Raw genomic sequence first — 17,561 nt, 5'->3', positions numbered from 1 at the left:
TCTTTTCGTGCGTCCTTTGGGCTCAAGTGACGCGCTGGCAATTTCGAGCTGCTTTTCGTTCTTCGCGTTACATTCCAATTTATTGCTATCGCATTCATTGCTTCGCCGTTGCGGCGAAACTGTGACTTTTTTCTGATAACGCAGCAAAGCAATTTCCCCTAACATAAAGATTGATTGATCAATCCATCTGCAAGAAATTTTGTGAAGTTGCATTTTATTGAACCATAAGTGAACATTGAATATCTTCATGTACTTGCTTGCAAGCGGTGAAGTAGGGCCGTCGTATGCTGTTATCGCTTGGCGCAACGCCATCTGCAGCATATTGAGCAGCAACGCCATCTGCAGCCATCTGCAGCATATTGAGCGCGCGCTCGCGCCAAGGAGAAGTCTTCTTCTTGATCTTCGAGCGCCTTGATGATAATATTAGGTGCTGTGGGAATCTCGCCCATCGCGAGGCTGGCGTGACCCGTGCTGCGCACCAGTGATGCGCGTGGCCCACTCTCGGGCTTTAAAAGCGGCAGCCGTGGCGCGGCCCGGACAGTCGGTGAAGGAACGCTGTGTGCGCGGGAGGGGTGTGCCCCGCCGGCGCCAAGGTTAGGGGCGTGTGCGTGTGCCCACGTTAATGTACTGTGTAGCTTTCGCATAGATTGGTTAGTGTTATTAAAGGTTTTTTTTTATTTCGACCGGCCAGCATCACTTCCTTGGCAGCACGACGGCGCGAACCCTTCATTGAGGAGCACTTAAGGGTCCCGGGCTGTCTTATGCTGTCGTTGCTTGGCGTAACGCAGGCGAAACCACGTATAAAAATAGAAAAAGAGAGGATGCAAGCGAGAAATAGAAAGAGCGAAATAAAGGGAGAAATAGGAAGAAAAGTGGAAACAAAGAGAGAAAAAAGACAGAAAAAAATGGAAAAGAGAAAAAGAAAGAATCAGACGCGGAAAAAAAGAGAAGCCCGAAGAAAAACAAAGAAGGCTGCCCAGCTCCGCACTTCCTTCAGGCTTGGTACCATACATGCGAAGCTGCCTTAATTTTTTTTCGTTGGGCGAAGGAGAATAAAGGGACGCCGGGGGAAGGGGGGTTGCGTCTCACGAGCAGCAACTGCGAACTTAGACCATAAGGGTGCGGTCGCGAGCGCTGGCGATCGCGCTATCTCGGCAGCCATCAGCAAACGACTCGTGTACACTTGTACGTGCTGTGATTATCACCTCTTCGCGTTGAGACGACAGACTGCACGAAAACTGTCTATCCCGGGAACGGCCGTATTCTGTTACACCAGCGTTTTGTAGAGTTACGGGAGGTCGGATCCAAAAGAATTAGCTGCTAGCCTTGCTTCGTATAACATTTCGATTTGTTACTATCGCATTCATTGCTTCTCCCTTTTAGCGAAACTGATTTTAACTTCAAGAGATTACTTTCTCTCCCCCAACTCCCTAATAACGGCCCTCCACATGCCGCGCCACGCCGCCACCGATACTTTCAAACCCACGCCGTTCATGCGCCGTTCACGCGCCGCCGCTGGGAGGTGCGAACACCGGCGCGCCACCGCCGGCGATTTCTGACCGGCGAACAGGTCTACATGAAACTACGCAAGCTGAGACGCTCGAAGCTCGCAGCATTACACGCGCTAGGCCGGTATCGTAACATGTGCTCCAGAGAAATATACTCGCATCTGGGTATGTTTCCAACATGTGCTCCACATATGGCATCAGAAGGAGACATGCAGTGCATAGATATCCGGTACATAACCATTTTCATAAGGCATAGCGCCGGAAGCGTTCAGCCGTCTACATGTCACATTAGGCTGGCACGACGCACCAACCGCGCTAAGACGTCAGGCCAGAAACATTGTCGCTCGCAGATTCCTGAGCGGCTGGTGCCTATCTCTTGAAACCCTGTAAAAGGGACAGTGTCGCCGAAAAGTGACCGTCTTCAAAATACGGCCCGAGTACATCCGCGTCGTCTTGTCTGCCTGTGTCCTGTTGATAAATGCACTGCTTGTCAAAGAACACAACTTAGTCTAAGTGCCATACGACTTGAAACCAGACTGGCTCCCTCTTCATAAATATTTGATTGCTGTCAAACTCAGCTGTTTTCTTTCCATTCACTGCCAAACCACGTATACATCTGTCGAATGTTCACCTTTGAATGTACCTTTTGTGCGATCCCATCCGCGGCAGTCCCATTTTGATAGAGGCGAAATGCCCGTGTATTGTGTGATATCAGCGCCCGTTAAAGAACAGAGGATGACCGAAATTTCCGGAGTCCTGACCTACGGCGTGTCTCATAATGATATCTTGGTTGTGGCACGTAGCACCCCAGATATTATTATTACACTCCATGTGCACTGACGCAGGAAGGGCCGTGACATTCTTACGTTAAGTCGTCTTTACATGAAGGCGACGGTGTGACTTCTCTTCATTTATAATATGAATATAGTCTTTCTAATCTGCGCTCTTTGTGCGACTGAGTCTTACAATTTCGAAATGGCATTACCTCAAAATGGTCTCAGAATAAATAAAAATATCATGATCTCAGCAATAACGACAAACATGAGTTGAGAGTACGGGATGACTGATTTCACCTTTTATTTCTTGTTCTCAAGGCAGCGCAGGTAACAAACGTTAATGTCGATTGAAGCGGGTAGCTTACGCTGCTCAGTTGCTACATGATCCTGGTTAGCCGTGGCAACGGCCACAATTTTCACGGTATAGGATGCGCATGCGCTGATCATCCAATGGACCCCGGCAACGTATCGCGTACCAAGAGGAATCGAAAGTCTCACATTTCCCAAGAAGGCTGACAGGCATGCGCGGAGTAACATTGTGTCAAAGTGTGCGGTATCTGATTGATGACGGCTTGCTTTGTGGCTGCTCTCTGTATGGCTTTGCGCAATGTACCCTTTTTCCTAGTTGTAGGCGTCCTTGCACATATCCTTATCGTAAATAGGGGCGCCATCACCGCATACATCGGCGTAGTGTTCCATGCAGACGTCGGGAATGGAGTCGCGCACGGCCTTGGATACCCAAAGTGTGCATTCTGCAAAAGACGAAAGAGCGCAATCGCGTTCAAAGCATTTATAGTTGCTGCCAATCTAAGCGAATAGCCGTCCACTTCTGGAATGCTACTATCTTTGCTAATGAAACGATGCGCTTCAAGTATACTTGCTGCAGTGGAGACATCTAGGTAACACGTGTTCGTTTGTCTGCGTAACTACGTAGTATCAATAACCAGCACAGATGCAGCGCAAGAACAGTCCACTGTAAACGCATGCCCTTTCGCCAGTAGCCTATCCTGAGCGGATGGTCAAAGCGGCATGGTTCTCTCACTGGAAGCACTGTTTGTGGGGGTGCAATACGTGGGTATAGCGTTGCCCATAAAGGACACGGACACAAGATGAGACGACGTAACATACTTTCAACAATTTATGTTGAAGCAGAGTGACCGTTTTTTTTTATACTTAATGTACATAAATGCGCATGTCCCAAAGAACACCACCAAACATGTGCACAAACATTCAAAAAAGCAATTTTGTTGCTGACATTGCTATAGAAGCTTCAGTGACGCACCTATATGAACAAACGCATAATTTCTTTTCTACTTCTGGCGATTATGATGCGCTGTTGGAACATAGGTTTACATCCGCAATCTCTGCAATGAATAGCTAACCAACCACCTGACTGCTTTTTAATGTTATTCGCGTGCTCGCGCCGCCTGTCATTAATGCAACGACCTGATCGCCCAAAATAATGGCGCTTGCAAGTTAAAGGTATGCGGTACAAAATACCTTCATTGCATGCAACAAACTTGATGCAATGTTGCTATACTGCACAACTTCTTTTCTCTACATTTTTTATTGGTCAGTTGGCATAGCTTAGCGAGTTTATCGGGGGCGGAGAATAACACAATACCATAGACCCGTTGGGCTACCTTCTTTAAGTTGTGCGAAATTTTGTGAATGTAAGGCATTACCGTTGTTTTTCCTTTTTCTTTTTCTTTCTACTCTGGCTTTGTCGCATTACTGGTAACCCTTATATCCCTGAGGAGCTTTTCGGCAACTGAGATCAACAACTGCCTCGGGTAACCTACCTTAGTGAGACGAATGCACTGTTGGCTGAAGGTGGTTTCCATTTGGTGGGTGCATGATTTATCTAAGGCGTTCTTGAAGCCGAGATTTATAATACCACGCTTGATTAATTTCCAATGTGCGGAGTTATAAGGGAGAATGGGTTTGTCAGCTCGGGGTTCATAGCTCCAACACAAATGATTGTCATTAAACAAGAATATAATATGTAAGAACCAGATGCTTGAGTCTGTGGGCATCTCATGAGTAATTTGTAGGGGTTTCAGACATTTTTTCCGCGATGGACAGAACCTTCACGGCCTCTCGGTTAAAATCGGATGAACTGCACTCTAAAAGAAACATATAATCATCAACGTATCTGAAGCCCTTGTACCACTTTGCACGTGCCGTGCTCTCCTTCTCTCTCTCTCTCTCTTCCTATTTCCCGTTCCCTTATCCCCAGTGCAGGGTAGCAAACCGGACGTTTGTCTGGTTAACCACCCTGCCTTTCCTCTTCTCGCTTTCTCTCTCTCTCTTGCACACCATTGCTGGTAGCAATACGTCAGCCAGTGTTTCGTCCAGATGCAACAAAAACAGATCACTCAGAACTGGGGGCAATGCAGGATCCAATGAATACAGTGAAACCTCGGTGATGCGATCACAGCTCATACGAATTTCGGGGTGATACGAATTTTTCGTTGGTCCCGGCCAAGGCCCAATAGCCTGCAATGCAATGGAGTACGGTTGTTGCCAACCAATTTTCACCCAGTGACGTTTGATACGAACGTATGCTACCGCACAGGTACGAAGAGGTGCTGTCCGTGCTGTCCCGGAAGATGCGCCAAGCACGTGCGAGCGCTGGAACGCAAGCGTGGGCATGCGCGCCGCACCGCCAAATTGTCCGAATCACGGTGTCAGAAAAACACTTTTCTTACGGTCAGAATAAACCTTCAGAGGCGCGTCACGGCCTCCGAGATTGTGTGCGCGAATCTTTGAAGCTCTTAAGTGCCTCCGTGTGCCTTCGCGTTTAGATTACAGAGGTTATTAGCACCATGCTTCTTTTTCTAACGCGTTGACGCGGGCTCCTGTCGTTGCACTGTGTTTACACGTGCATGCCTCGTGCATCAGACATCCTATGAAAGGTGGACGAGGACCGAAAGAAGGCGAGCACGGTCTTTGCGAAGGAGTCAGGCCTCACAGTGTCAACATGCGCGACCGTTGAGGTCGCACTTGTGCGGGCATGGCCGTAAATATCCCCAAAACATCCCGAACACCTCCACGATAACGAAATCATAACACAAGACCATGGTTCTGTAATTTTGTGGCCTTGATCCATCGCGTCAAAGCGTTTTTTCGTTACTTTTACTGCAGTACTCCGATGTCATGCAAAAAAATCATACTAAAATTTTAAAGGGGCTACTGCTGTCGCGGGTTACAACGCACCTGGTTCATTAATTAAATACGCGCGTACGGGCCATATATTTATGAGTGCTGGTAAGATTGCCGACATCTAAAAACTTGACTGACAATCAGGGTTCTTGCGGACGTTGCTGCGGCCCTGAAAAACAATAAATGAAAATGTATGTCAGCTTTCTTTTGTCGCAAGCTAATTTTTCATGCTTTCTGCTGATACGAATTTCGGATGATACGAATATTTTTGGTGGTCCCGTGAAATTCGTATCACCGAGGTTTCACTGTATGCCTTTCTTTTGAAGAAAGTAGCCTTCCGCCCACTTAATAAATGCGAAAGATAAAATTGAAGAAGCTCTAAAACATTTCCGCTCGCAAGTCCGGTCTTGCTTTGGAAGGCCATCGCTCCGTATTTTTCAGTGGCTTTCTATGCAGATAAGAATATCATCATGAGGTAGAGAGCAACACACATCTGTAAAAGAGTGGTAAGTTGGGCGAGTTGGTAATGATCCATTATGTAACTGCGCAGAAAACGGAAGGAAACACAAGAGGACACACTGCGCCTGTTTGTACTTTTCTCTCCTCTTGTGTTCCCGTCCGTTTTTTGCGCAGTTACATAACACATCTGTAATGTCGGTAGAAAACACTCAAACATTCTTATCTGGCTACGCGCTTACAAAACGCAATACCTCATTTGAATTCTGTATAAGAAAGTGGTCATTAGGAGGCAGAATGTTTAGTTTCTTCTGCAAAAACAAGGCGATTGGCTTCTGCCATGAGTCGCGTTTAGAATCCATAACCCTTAGGGGTGCGTCAATTTTATTTGTTTTGACATTTAAAAACACACCTGCGTGATCATTGGTACTCTTTTCTACACATTTCCTGAGATTTGAAAGGTAGAGCTTTTTAAGGCTTGTGTCTGTGCCCTTTATGCGCAACGTTATACAAACCAATGGCAAACCAACAGGCCCACATTGCAACCTTGGTGCGGTGCAATACGATTGCGCACAAGCGTAGTCATATGGTTTTGTTTCATACTTCACGGGCTTCTTTAAACGCCTGAAGAAATCACTGCACTGCAAGCACTCCGCCATAAAAATTGCATCGGTTGCTTCTTAATCCGCTATATAACGTAATGAAACGCTCGCGGCCCTGACGTGCACAAAAAAAAATTGCGTATTGATCAGAATTCATTTACTAATTAAGGTTAATGTAAAATCTATTACAAGGAGCCCCACGTGGTGACAGAACATATGTCGTTAGTTTCACCCAGGTGTCGTTAACCACCTTTTTTTTTAAAGACCAGGTATATCTGCGCTTTTACTAGGTGTGCCGTACTTTTTTTGCGTGTGTGTATGTAGTGCAATGCATTTGTTTGAGGGGCTCCTCTCTTTAATATACACAGTCTAATGAAGCCAGCAAACAAAGAAATCGAAGAAAGCGTAAGGGAAACTATTTGGAGTTTTTAACTCCAGTGTAGTAATTGTGACGTGAATGTAAATGAATTAAACTGCACGTAAAGACACCTTTTTCCGTTCGTGGGGCCCGAGCCCACAGCCTTCGAATAACGCATCCCACTCTTTAGCTGCGACAGCCGGCGTTCCTCCGTTCATTTTGTTGAGTATTTCTACGCGAGTAATCCTCGGAATGTTAACTAGCGCAACTCATAGCCAAGGCTGCGAGTGTGAAACACTCTTTTTGCCATATGACCTATGCTACCTCGCATGCTACCCAAAGGCATCGAGTCTTCCCTGACGCTATGAACGAAGCTTGTGATATATTGTAGGATAAAGCTGTCATATACCTGTTGCATCCATTATCTAACATACGGATATTCCTGGCCTGTGCAGCTGATTACCTCAGACTCACTCACGCGCTTTCGTCTTTCGATTACGCACACATTGTTATAACATGTTCGGATTATGGCGCGTTAGTACGGATTCATAATCAAATTACGTAGCGCCAAACAACTCGGACAGAAAAGAATAAGCAACACGAGCACATTCTCACAACTAAAATGCCTTTCAATGGATGGAATAACTTTATTGTTTGTCCGGCAGATTAACGGCCCGGGCTCAGGTCTCCCATGTCGGGACATCAAATATAGACGTATTTAAAGAGCTATTTTGGTATTTGCAACATTGCAGATGCTGTATGGCTTAATTAATTAGTGGTGCATAAATACGTGCACCAATACACGTTCCAACATTAGTTAGCAGCAGTACTTACGATCTCCGCGGTACGGCAGTTCTAGAATAGCGCAGTTCTTGTAGTCGGTGTAAAGGAAGTGGCCAGTTGCACGGGGACGGTTTTCTGCAAACGACAATGTAGACCCAGGAAGTTTTCTCTTATGTCTCTATTGCTAAGAAAAGGTTGCGGACGCGCGTAGTGATGTGTGTCCCTATACCCACGCAGGATAACAGTATCGAAGCCTCCGTGTAGTGCGCCACTTAAAACAATGAACAATGAATGTGAAAGGTAGCACGAAATTAGCAGACGCTATACTTTAAAAACATGGTGTGCGGTGCAAAAACTCATGGGACTTCATAAAGATCAAATAAAAGCAGGGATTCAGCTATAATCAAACGCAGGTATTATGCGTGACTGTCAAGCATTTTACCACAGAGCTACGCCAGTGCTTGAAACCGCCTTGGAAAAAGTCCCTATACAAACGACTTGTAGCCAGGAGTCGCGTTAACAGATGTAATACTGCGTCGCGGAAGCCAACACGAAATCGCATCATGTGAAGTGCTCAACGAGTGGATGGCTGATAGCTGCTAACCCATGACGAAGGTCTTAACTATAATTAACCATCATCATCCGCAGCATCAACAAAGTGTGCGGCTACTTACGTGACCTCTTAAGCCCTGATGATGATGATGATGATGATAAAATAGTCACACCAGTGGCTTTCACCTTCGAGTCAACTTAGGCGAATACATAAGGAACCCTCCGACTATTTTTTGTAGTACTTATGGACACTGGTGACATAGCAGGAACGGAAAAATTCGCCATATTCCACACCTTGTGGGGAATCGGTTTCATGCGAAGAAGCCAGCGAGTAGTTCTATGATGAAGTTTTCGGCTTTGAGCCAAGCGTTACGAGGTAGATCGACGTGTTTTTGTAAGTGTAGTAGTTGTGTGTGCATCGTAGGCTTACTAGGCACGTCGACTACAGTGGCGTTTAAAGGGTAACTTATGGTTTGACGTAACGTCAGCACTCACCTTAGAGCAGATACGTCAGTATTATCGAAATGAAGTGCACGTTACGACGCAATGATGTGACTATCATGCGTAACTTCTGTTAGCGTATTCCTCCGGGGTCGAGCAGCGATTAAGTATAGTTGGATGAATCATCGGAATACAAATGTAATGTTTATTAGGCTGCTAATAAAGCGGACCCCACACTAGAACCGCAGACGTTAACCTGACATACTGCCTGTATCCTTGGAGTACATGTGTAGTGTTTGTCGCTTTGTTATAAAATTAGATAGCCAGGACCACAACCTCAACTGGCGTCGCACCGACATTACGCCTGCACAGGATGTTTTTCCAAAGAGTTTTTTGACCTGGCGCGGCTCTGTGGTAAAATACCTAACTGCCACGCAAAATGCTTGAGTTGGATTCATGCTAAGATCCTAGTTTTTATTCTTTGCATTCGTCGGGTCAACGCTGCCGATGTCGTTTTTTCTTAACGCTCTCGCATGTAAATTGCCAGTGAGTGTTCTCGCCGTTCCTGGGTAGATATGAACTGTCACTCACTCGTGGCGCATACCCGTATAGCGTGATCGGTGGTAAACAGGTATGTGCCACACTTGTCTGGAGGAAAGAGTTTGACGATCGTACGCGACAAGATTTTCACGTTATTCATGTCATGACCACACAGTCATATTCGTCAAATCCTCTTACCCTGCCATGCCCCTTTTGATGTACACCAAGTTAAGGAGGTGATAACGATAGCACCTAGACGTTGGCGGCCAGATAGATAGATAGATAGATAGATAGATAGATAGATAGATAGATAGATAGATAGATAGATAGATAGATAGATAGATAGATAGATAGATAGATAGATAGATAGATAGATAGATAGATAGATAGAAACGCTCAAAGTGCCCAAAGCTCGCTAAGAAATACTTCGCATTTAAAATGAAGGTTGTGAATATGGGCGCCATGCGGGAAAGCCCGAGCTGAGCAAAAGTCGCGATCTCCCCCAGCTCTGGCGATGCCATAGTATGAGTCAACTAATGGCAACACGACGAAATTCGTACGTCGGCCCCCGTCTGAGGGGATCATTAGAACTTGGGGGTTGCCAAATGGGTCGACAAAAGAATAGGGCTCGCGTCGTTAAGCCTTGGGGGCCATCTTTAATTTCTTTATCGTTCGAAGGAGTGCATTACCTGTGGGAGTAATGGTATCTGCTACTGCAACTTTCTTCTAATGCAATTTTGTTACTCAAGTTAATGTCTGCAGTTTATAACCATTATTATGTGTGCAAGATGTGCACTGAAATTGCTTTAGAAGTGTCGCTAACATATTACCGTTCCGGTGAATCGCGAGAGAGCGCAACGGTCATCGTCATCACCTGGATAACTCGGTGGGAAAACTGAACAGTGTAAACACACTCTTTATGCAGTGCGCGAACAACATCGCGCCCGAAATCGCCTGTTTTACTCCGAATGGCTGTTTAATTTTAAAGTTAATGTTGCCTTTTTGGACCACAAAAAGGAACTTGGGGCATTTCTCACGATTGTGCTGAGGTCGCATCTTACAAGACGGGCATATTGTCGTAAAGGGCGGAAATAAAATTTGAAAAAAAAGGACGTTCAGTTCAAAGTTCGCTGCTGCGTCGTGTAATATACGTGATTGTGCTGACTTCTATTTCGTGGAAACGACAGCTCGATGTTTGTCTACTTGCGCCACCTTGCGAGTTTCTGCAGGATTGCTTTTTGAATGGTCAATGCACATTTGCTTCGACTTGTCGATTAATTCGCCCTCGCACTGCCAGACGCTAGTATGCAGGTAAGCTGAAGTGGCAGGGCGACCGCTCCGGCAAGGCGTTGGTCCCCGGTTCCATCCCCGGGCCAGGACAAAGTTTTCGTCATCTCACAGGCTTTCTGTCTGAGAAATCCGCATGAACTCCTATAGGGGTGCGCAGGGCTCCCCATTAGGGAGGGCGGGGGCGGAGTCTTACCGCAGGGCACCTCCCGCCTCCTCCCCGCTTTGTTCGAGTTCGAAAGAAAACAAGCTCCTCAGTGAATGCAGAAACGAAAATGAATCGATGACCTCCATCCCACAACAGCCTGTATCCGGTCACCGGCTTTCCGGGAGTAAAAATGGGAGGCAGGCCCGTAGCCAGGAATTTTTTTTCGGGGGGGAGGGGGGGGGCACTTGCTGAAAACCTTGACTACTTGAGAAAACATTTGTTTTCATCATTTATATTTGGTAAAAACACGTACTGCACCAAAATTTCGGGGGGTGGCTAGGGCACCCCCCCCCCCCCGGCTACGGGCCTGATGGGAGGTAAAAAGCTCTTGAAATGCAACATCAGTGATGCTCGGCCGTCATTTTGGTCAAAACCCTGCGTGGACAGGTCTGGCTGTGTGGGGCAGTTTTGGAGTAGTTTTGGAGCCCCCCTCAAATGATTAGGTGAGAAAAGGCACTCCCCTGCCCCCCCCCTCGTGCGAATGCCTACATGGATTCCCTTGTGGTTCTGTGCTACCAATGGGTAGTTATCAATTTTCTCTATCTCAGCTGACGCGTCACTAAGCTCACCATCTATGGCGCTATGGAGCATAATATTGACATATTTCGGACGGCTGGCACATGACGATTTCTTTGTTCGAAAATGTCTTAGCGTGCATTTGTTTTGGTTGGCTGTTGCTTATGTCACGTGGTTCGCTGGGTGCATAACTTGTCATTAGATGCACTAAATAACAGAAAAATTGGTCGAAGCGAGCTTTTGCCCAGTGTTTTTGTCATTCCTGTCTACAACTTTCTACTCTTTTTTTTTCTCTTTCACTTCGCCTATATTCTATATTATCCTGTATCCTATACCGACTCGCCCAAACTGCTTTTCGTAGGAACCGCTCGCTATGCGATCCCAGCTATTAAAGATTCAGCCCCTTGAGCACCAAATTGTATGCCATGTAGTACCAATATACGCACTCACGGTAATTTGTTCGATGTCTCCTTCATACTACATACCATATGGTGTACACGCGGAAATGCAGTTGGGTGACATGTAGAGTCATGAACAATTCAAATACGAACACGTTATGGCTAACCAAAACATGTTTTTGGTTTTTTATTTTCGCCGGTACGCTTATTCTGGGCATGATTTCGAATAGCACACCTAGAATGGGGTACCGATGCGAAATCTTGTTCTCTGGTTATCAATGGAATAAGCTGCTCCTGTGTGTCATTTCTCTTTCGCGCTTACTTTGTCCTTGACTACACCTGCCCCGTTTCGTCAAACACCTCCCCCCTGCCCATCAACCCCTCTGTTCTTCCTTGAAGCTTGCGGTTGGGAAAAATAACTGACGCTCTGAAGCGGCCGCTTTATCGCTCAAGCGTCCTTCATCTTGAAGTGGCTTTAACTGCGCGACAATCACCAACAACACAGAACGAGAAGGCAGCACGTTCTAGTCATTTGTTTGTCCATAGTTCTAGCAAATTTGAAACATTTTCAAGATGAACTTCCGCCAACTAGCCGAACTTAGTACTCCACTCAAACGTGTCTGTGGTAGGGTAACTTGTGCAATTAATGCGTAGCGCTGACTTTCTCCATGCTGCACTCCAGTAGCCTGAATCTCTCCCCTCCGATGAGGATGGAACGTGAATCATGAGCATGCGGGACCCCCAAGAACACTCCGTGAAGTAAATACATTCGTCATCTTCGCCATAAGAGCTTCATCTATTCGCTCTTGTCCATGGCATTCCCGATACGCCTCTCTTACTCTTCAACGTGGTGTGCCAGTCGATGGCCTTACATTAATTCTGCCGGATTTTCAACTGTGCGCTTTTTTATTCAGTTGTTACGCTGATAGGATTTAAACAAAATTATCATGCAGGTCATGTGGCAGCACTTACTTGATCCGATAGTAAATCGTGTTTCATCAGGTGTATTTCCTGGACTGTGATAAAAAGGAATGTACGTCCTGTAACAGAAAAGGAATATAATCACTCCTGGACGGATGTGAAGCTCTTACTAAATTATGAAAAGTGCCGTGTTTTATTTTTAGCATATCAAATGCCTCCACATCTGTTGCACTCTCACTGTCTCTAAAAAGAGCCTGTGTACTTTGGTGTCATCAGTGATCTTATTTCGATCAGTTTCAACCTTTATGTGAGCGTTGTGAAGTAAAAAAAAATTGTGAAGATGTTTTCACACTTCTGGGATCTGTGAAGACAAACGCGCTAACCGATTCTGACGGCCGAGGCGAAATGCATGAGGCCCGTGTACTTAGATTTAGGAGCACGTTAAAGAACACTAGATGGTCAAATTTCCGCAGCCCTCCGCTACGGCGTCTCGCACAATAAAATCTTGGTTTTGGGACGTTAAATTCCAGTAGTTATTATTATAAATTATTAATTTCAGTATATGCCTCAGTCATATGTACACTTTCACGTTCGAAAGATTCATCCTTCGGGTGTTCTATACTTAGTAGTGCACTACTGTCGTGACGCTAGCCACATTATGATGTTTTTCTGCAAAAGAGCGGCTAGGCAAGCTGTGTCAAACGTCGTGGCATGTTTCTGGTTCCATAACACGGAAAAAGACGGTGCGAGCGCTCGCTTGCTACAAGAATGTTTAGAATAGTACCGCGACAAAAAAAAAAACAAAAAAATACAGGTTTCTTGCTTTCTATGTTTATCTTGAAAGATGTTAAGATTGCTCTCAAACACAGTAATGGGCTCGCTTCGCGGGTATATAGCTGTATGTGCTCAACGTCAGTGGGAATCGATTTTTATTTTACCTGGAATAACGATGTGCACCCAGTGTTTTATAATGTTGCACTGCATGTCTCGAAAATAGCCACGCACCTTCCTTTGCCGTCCTCTGCGACCAGTGACCACACGTACGTAGCAGTCTGTGTCTCCGGATCAATCTCAGCTCTACGAGCAGACAGGCACTCTAGGATAGTGTCGTTGTTGGTGTCTGCGATTCCGATGGGATTTTCAAACGCTTGAAATATCTGTGAATGAAATGCCATCAGTATTACCTCACAAACAACAGGGCTATTTTTGTTTTAGAAATTATTTGGCATGCTTATTTATTATTGTAGCAAGTAAATATGTATTTACTTAACACAATTACAGTATTACAGAACATAATTGATGTTATGTAATTAAAATCCATTTCAAACTAATTTCATGCGATTTTGGGGTCTGCTGGTTACCTATATTCAAAGAGCTGATGTGAAGAATGAACGGCGTTTTGCAGGAACAGTCCTGCATATGGTAATGGGATTGTAATTCTTTAAAAAAGATGCTCCACCTTTCGGTCCCTGGGTAGGTGACACCGGGTAGGTGGTAGCGAGAGAGAGAGAGAAAGGTTAAGTGAATTGTAGGGAGGTTAACAAGAAGAAAATTTATTGTCAGTGATGCAACTGTACGCCAAATTTTATCACACGGTATGTGTCTCTGTTTACTAAACGTCTTGAGTGTCAACTTGGCTTGCACTGGGCATGAATCGAGCCCAGTGTAAGATATATATATATATATATATATATATATATATATATATATATATATATATATATATATATATATATATATATATATATATATATATATAATCACGTTTTGTATCTTTCGATCATTTTTGCTGTTGTGATGTTGCCCTTTTTTTTACAAGAACGAAGAATCAAGATTAATGGAAAATACCTCAGAAACCTATGGCATGTAGATGACATTGTGCTCTCCAGAGGTGATGGAGACGAATTGAAAAAAAAAAATAAACAAACGGTGGAACAGCTAAACATAGAAACCATTAAAGAACAAATAAAAAAAGTTTATGCTGATGACAACGAAAGTGCTCAATAGCCTGGCGAAAATAAAACGAGCGTTACATATTAGCAAGCAGCCCTTCGAGTCTATGAAAGAGTATTTATATTTAGAAGAATGCGGCAGACATTCCCAAGTCTTCACAGGCAATTTACACCTTTGCATAAATCTAAAAGCGTACAATCATGACTAGTTCTTACACAACACACACAGACGAGATAGAAATAGACACCAGCTCGCTTCAGACAAATTCAGACAAATCGACAAATTTCTTGTATACAGGGTTCTTTACATACGCAAAAAACAGTCATGAATCAGTACCAACTCGCCCAATTGTCAGTAGAAAAATTGCACATTGCCACTGTTAACATAAGGGGCTAACTCTGTAAGTTTTACAGACCACGTAGCGTACCGTGGAGCAGAAAATGATGGCCGCAACATTAAGAGACTGGAAAACAGCAGAAAGGATCACAGAATACAAGACGGGCGGCAGATATTTTAGTTTGCATTAAGGGAAAATGTTGACCTAGGCAGACAATGTAATACGTAAGGCAGGCAAGAAGAGGCCAGTCGGAGTAACGGAGAAAAACACAAGAGACGGCAAGTGCAGCCGAAGACCGCGGCGATTTAGGTGGGTTGATCAAATCAAGAAGTTTGCAGCAATGGAGTGTAAGCAACCCGCACAAGATACGGCTTTCTTCCTGCAGTAGACATGAAACAGGCTGATGGGGATTACATTTACTCAGCTTGAAGAAGCACATATTAAATCTTTCAATGTAGAAAATGAACGTATTTGTTTCTCGCAAATTGCATGAGAACGAACAATGGAATAAAGGCAGCAACGTGCACCACACGAAAGTCCTGCTTGTACCGTATGCGTGGGAAAGGGTCCCCAACGAAATAACGTCTCAAAGGAAGCCGTAAAGGCGCTTGTGAAATGATCGACTTCAGGAAGTGGATGACTCGCGGTCTATGCTGCAAAACATTTGCGTCAGTGAGCTGAATATGCGGCCGTGGCTGTTCAACTCAATACGATTTGCTAGAGCCATTTCACCTTGAAGGAGTCTGGGACGTCTCGTTGTAGCTTGTTCGGTCCTCGAGAAGCTCCCGTAGCAACGATTAGGATCAGAAGCTTGATACCAGCGAGACACAAGTGGAACTTCATTGTGTGCACTTTATGAGAGACATGCACCGCAGCCACCGCCCAACCTGGGTTTTTATGCCCCCACTCAGTTCAAATGACATACAGCTGCATTGCGATTTACGCGGGAGCAAAATGAATTGGTTTGTGAGGTTCTTAATTTAAGCCACTATGGGACACTGGTACTTCATTACGGAGCGAGAGAAAGAAGCATTTTTTGACATCCAGTATTTCCACCAACCACAATGCTCACACGGGCTTAGTGATAGTGGAACCAAATTGAAATGAGAATTTAGAGAGGCCACAGGAAAAAAAGCTGGACTGGAAAACAGAACTTTGATTAGCAATATATCATCTCACTTGTCTCCTTACTATATTACCTTGCTTGTTTTCTACGACACAAAATGTCGCAGGGTGAACTCGACTAGGTTGACACGTTTGCGAGACCTGAGAGATGGTCGCAGTGGGAAGCAAACAGAGTGACACAAAAATGCTTTGCCAGAGTTTGCGCTGTGCTCGTGTCTTTCTAATCAGCCTTTGTAGACAGTACGAAGCTTGTTCTCTGTGTCAAATTGAGGTTCTCGTGATGTTTCAAATAAGCGTTTTGCTGTAGGATCTGGCGGGTGCCTGCACTTACATCAAATGAAAAGAAATAGCTTTGGGGACTCATCACAAATGACATCCTGCAAAAATGTAGTAATGGAAAAGGATATCCCTGGAAGCAAAAAAAAGCACTGCTACAGTTTGAGAAATTGCATGCCACGTTTTATACGAGGCATTGCGCAGCCGTTGCCTGCGTGAATGACCTCTTACTCTGTGAGAAGAAAAATGCAGGTGCAGAGAAAGAAAAAAAAACTAACAAAGATTATTGGGATGCGGCACTCATAGTAGACTAGTCTTCTCTTGCTTGATTAAAAATGTCAATCGATGAAATTTCTTTTTATGAATCCCACCGGCTCCTGAACGGCCACGAAATAGATTGAGGAACGCAGTATTAGAGAAAAACATAATTTTCTTGCGGCCAGCTGCCGTACTCACTAATGGAAACCGAATGACTAGTGAAAGCTGACATGAGGAGCCGCAAAAAAATTTCTCTTTTTTTGAGGGTTAACGCATTTCAAAAAAAAAAAATGCGGTTCGTACTTTCGCGCTTATCTGATCGTTAGAGTGGCAAGAGCCTTCTAAATGCGACGTCAGCGGAAAACCAGACTTGACAGGTCAATAGAGAAGCTTCCTAAAACATCAGCCATTATGTCAGCGATGATTCCTATGAAAAACACATAAAAGAGGCGTAGCCAAGTCATGAAAAGGTCACAATTAAACGCACTCATTGCCATGTCCAGCGGTTACATCCACTCACTCTGATCGTGCGTTAATGTCTCTTTTTCTCTCCCTCTACTTTCGTGAGAGTTGGCTGGGATGTACTGCGGTTGTTAGCCTTCCTTTTCTACCCTCTATGAAACCGAGTAGTTCGAATCATTTGAAAATTAAATTACCGCTGTAGAAAATAATTGAAATGAATTGTATGCGCAGATTTTACATGAATAAAAAGTTGGAGGAAGCTGTCATTAGTTCATTGAGTCGGGGGACTTCTTGTCTCAAGTCAACGCCTATGATGTGAATAAGGCTGGTTTAAAGGGCTCAGCATTAGAGTTTATCACCTGAACATCATGAACGTCGTTACAAGAAAAGGCATGCAAAGACATCTTCTTTAACACGCAAGTGTTTTATGCCCGGGTCCACCAAGACTTCAGTGACGTATTTCCGTCACGGATATGGCATTGATAAAATGGACGCTAAGAGATGAGAAAGAAAAAATCACACCATCTCCCGCTAAAAGGGACCATGAGGCGATGCGAAGCAGCGTTTCGGCATGTCGAACCTGCGTTTCAGAGGGGTAGTGGGGAGGGGGAAGGGAGAGAGGGGGAGTGGAGAGGAGAA

General features: G+C 44.8%; 1 protein-coding gene across 1 annotated transcript; it reads right to left on the bottom strand.

The window, feature by feature from the left end:
* Positions 1-2,582: 2,582 nt before the first annotated feature.
* On the bottom strand, positions 2,583-15,644 carry LOC119397228 (uncharacterized). Its single transcript, XM_037664664.2, has 5 exons — positions 15,534-15,644; positions 13,517-13,668; positions 12,563-12,630; positions 7,700-7,783; positions 2,583-3,036 (listed from the first exon to the last, which is right to left on the bottom strand). Exons 1-5 carry the CDS (start codon positions 15,642-15,644, stop codon positions 2,906-2,908), a joined length of 546 nt encoding a protein of 181 aa, XP_037520592.1. The 3' UTR covers positions 2,583-2,905.
* Positions 15,645-17,561: the final 1,917 nt, after the last annotated feature.

The sequence above is a fragment of the Rhipicephalus sanguineus genome, chromosome 6 (genome assembly GCF_013339695.2).
Source record: "Rhipicephalus sanguineus isolate Rsan-2018 chromosome 6, BIME_Rsan_1.4, whole genome shotgun sequence".
Lineage (NCBI taxonomy): Eukaryota > Metazoa > Arthropoda > Arachnida > Ixodida > Ixodidae > Rhipicephalus > Rhipicephalus sanguineus.
This window is presented reverse-complemented; position numbering and strand designations above follow the sequence as displayed.

Excerpts from the sequence above, each read along its gene's own strand:
- LOC119397228 (XM_037664664.2), bottom strand. The coding sequence starts at position 15,644 with ATGAAGTTCCACTTGTGTCTCGCTGGTATCAAGCTTCTGATCCTAATC. Across the intron at positions 13,669-15,533 it reads ACGTCCCAGACTCCTTCAAG|ATATTTCAAGCGTTTGAAAA; the intron begins GTGAAATGGCTC and ends TTTCATTCACAG. Across the intron at positions 3,037-7,699 it reads ACTGCCGTACCGCGGAGATC|AATGCACACTTTGGGTATCC; the intron begins GTAAGTACTGCT and ends CGTCTTTTGCAG.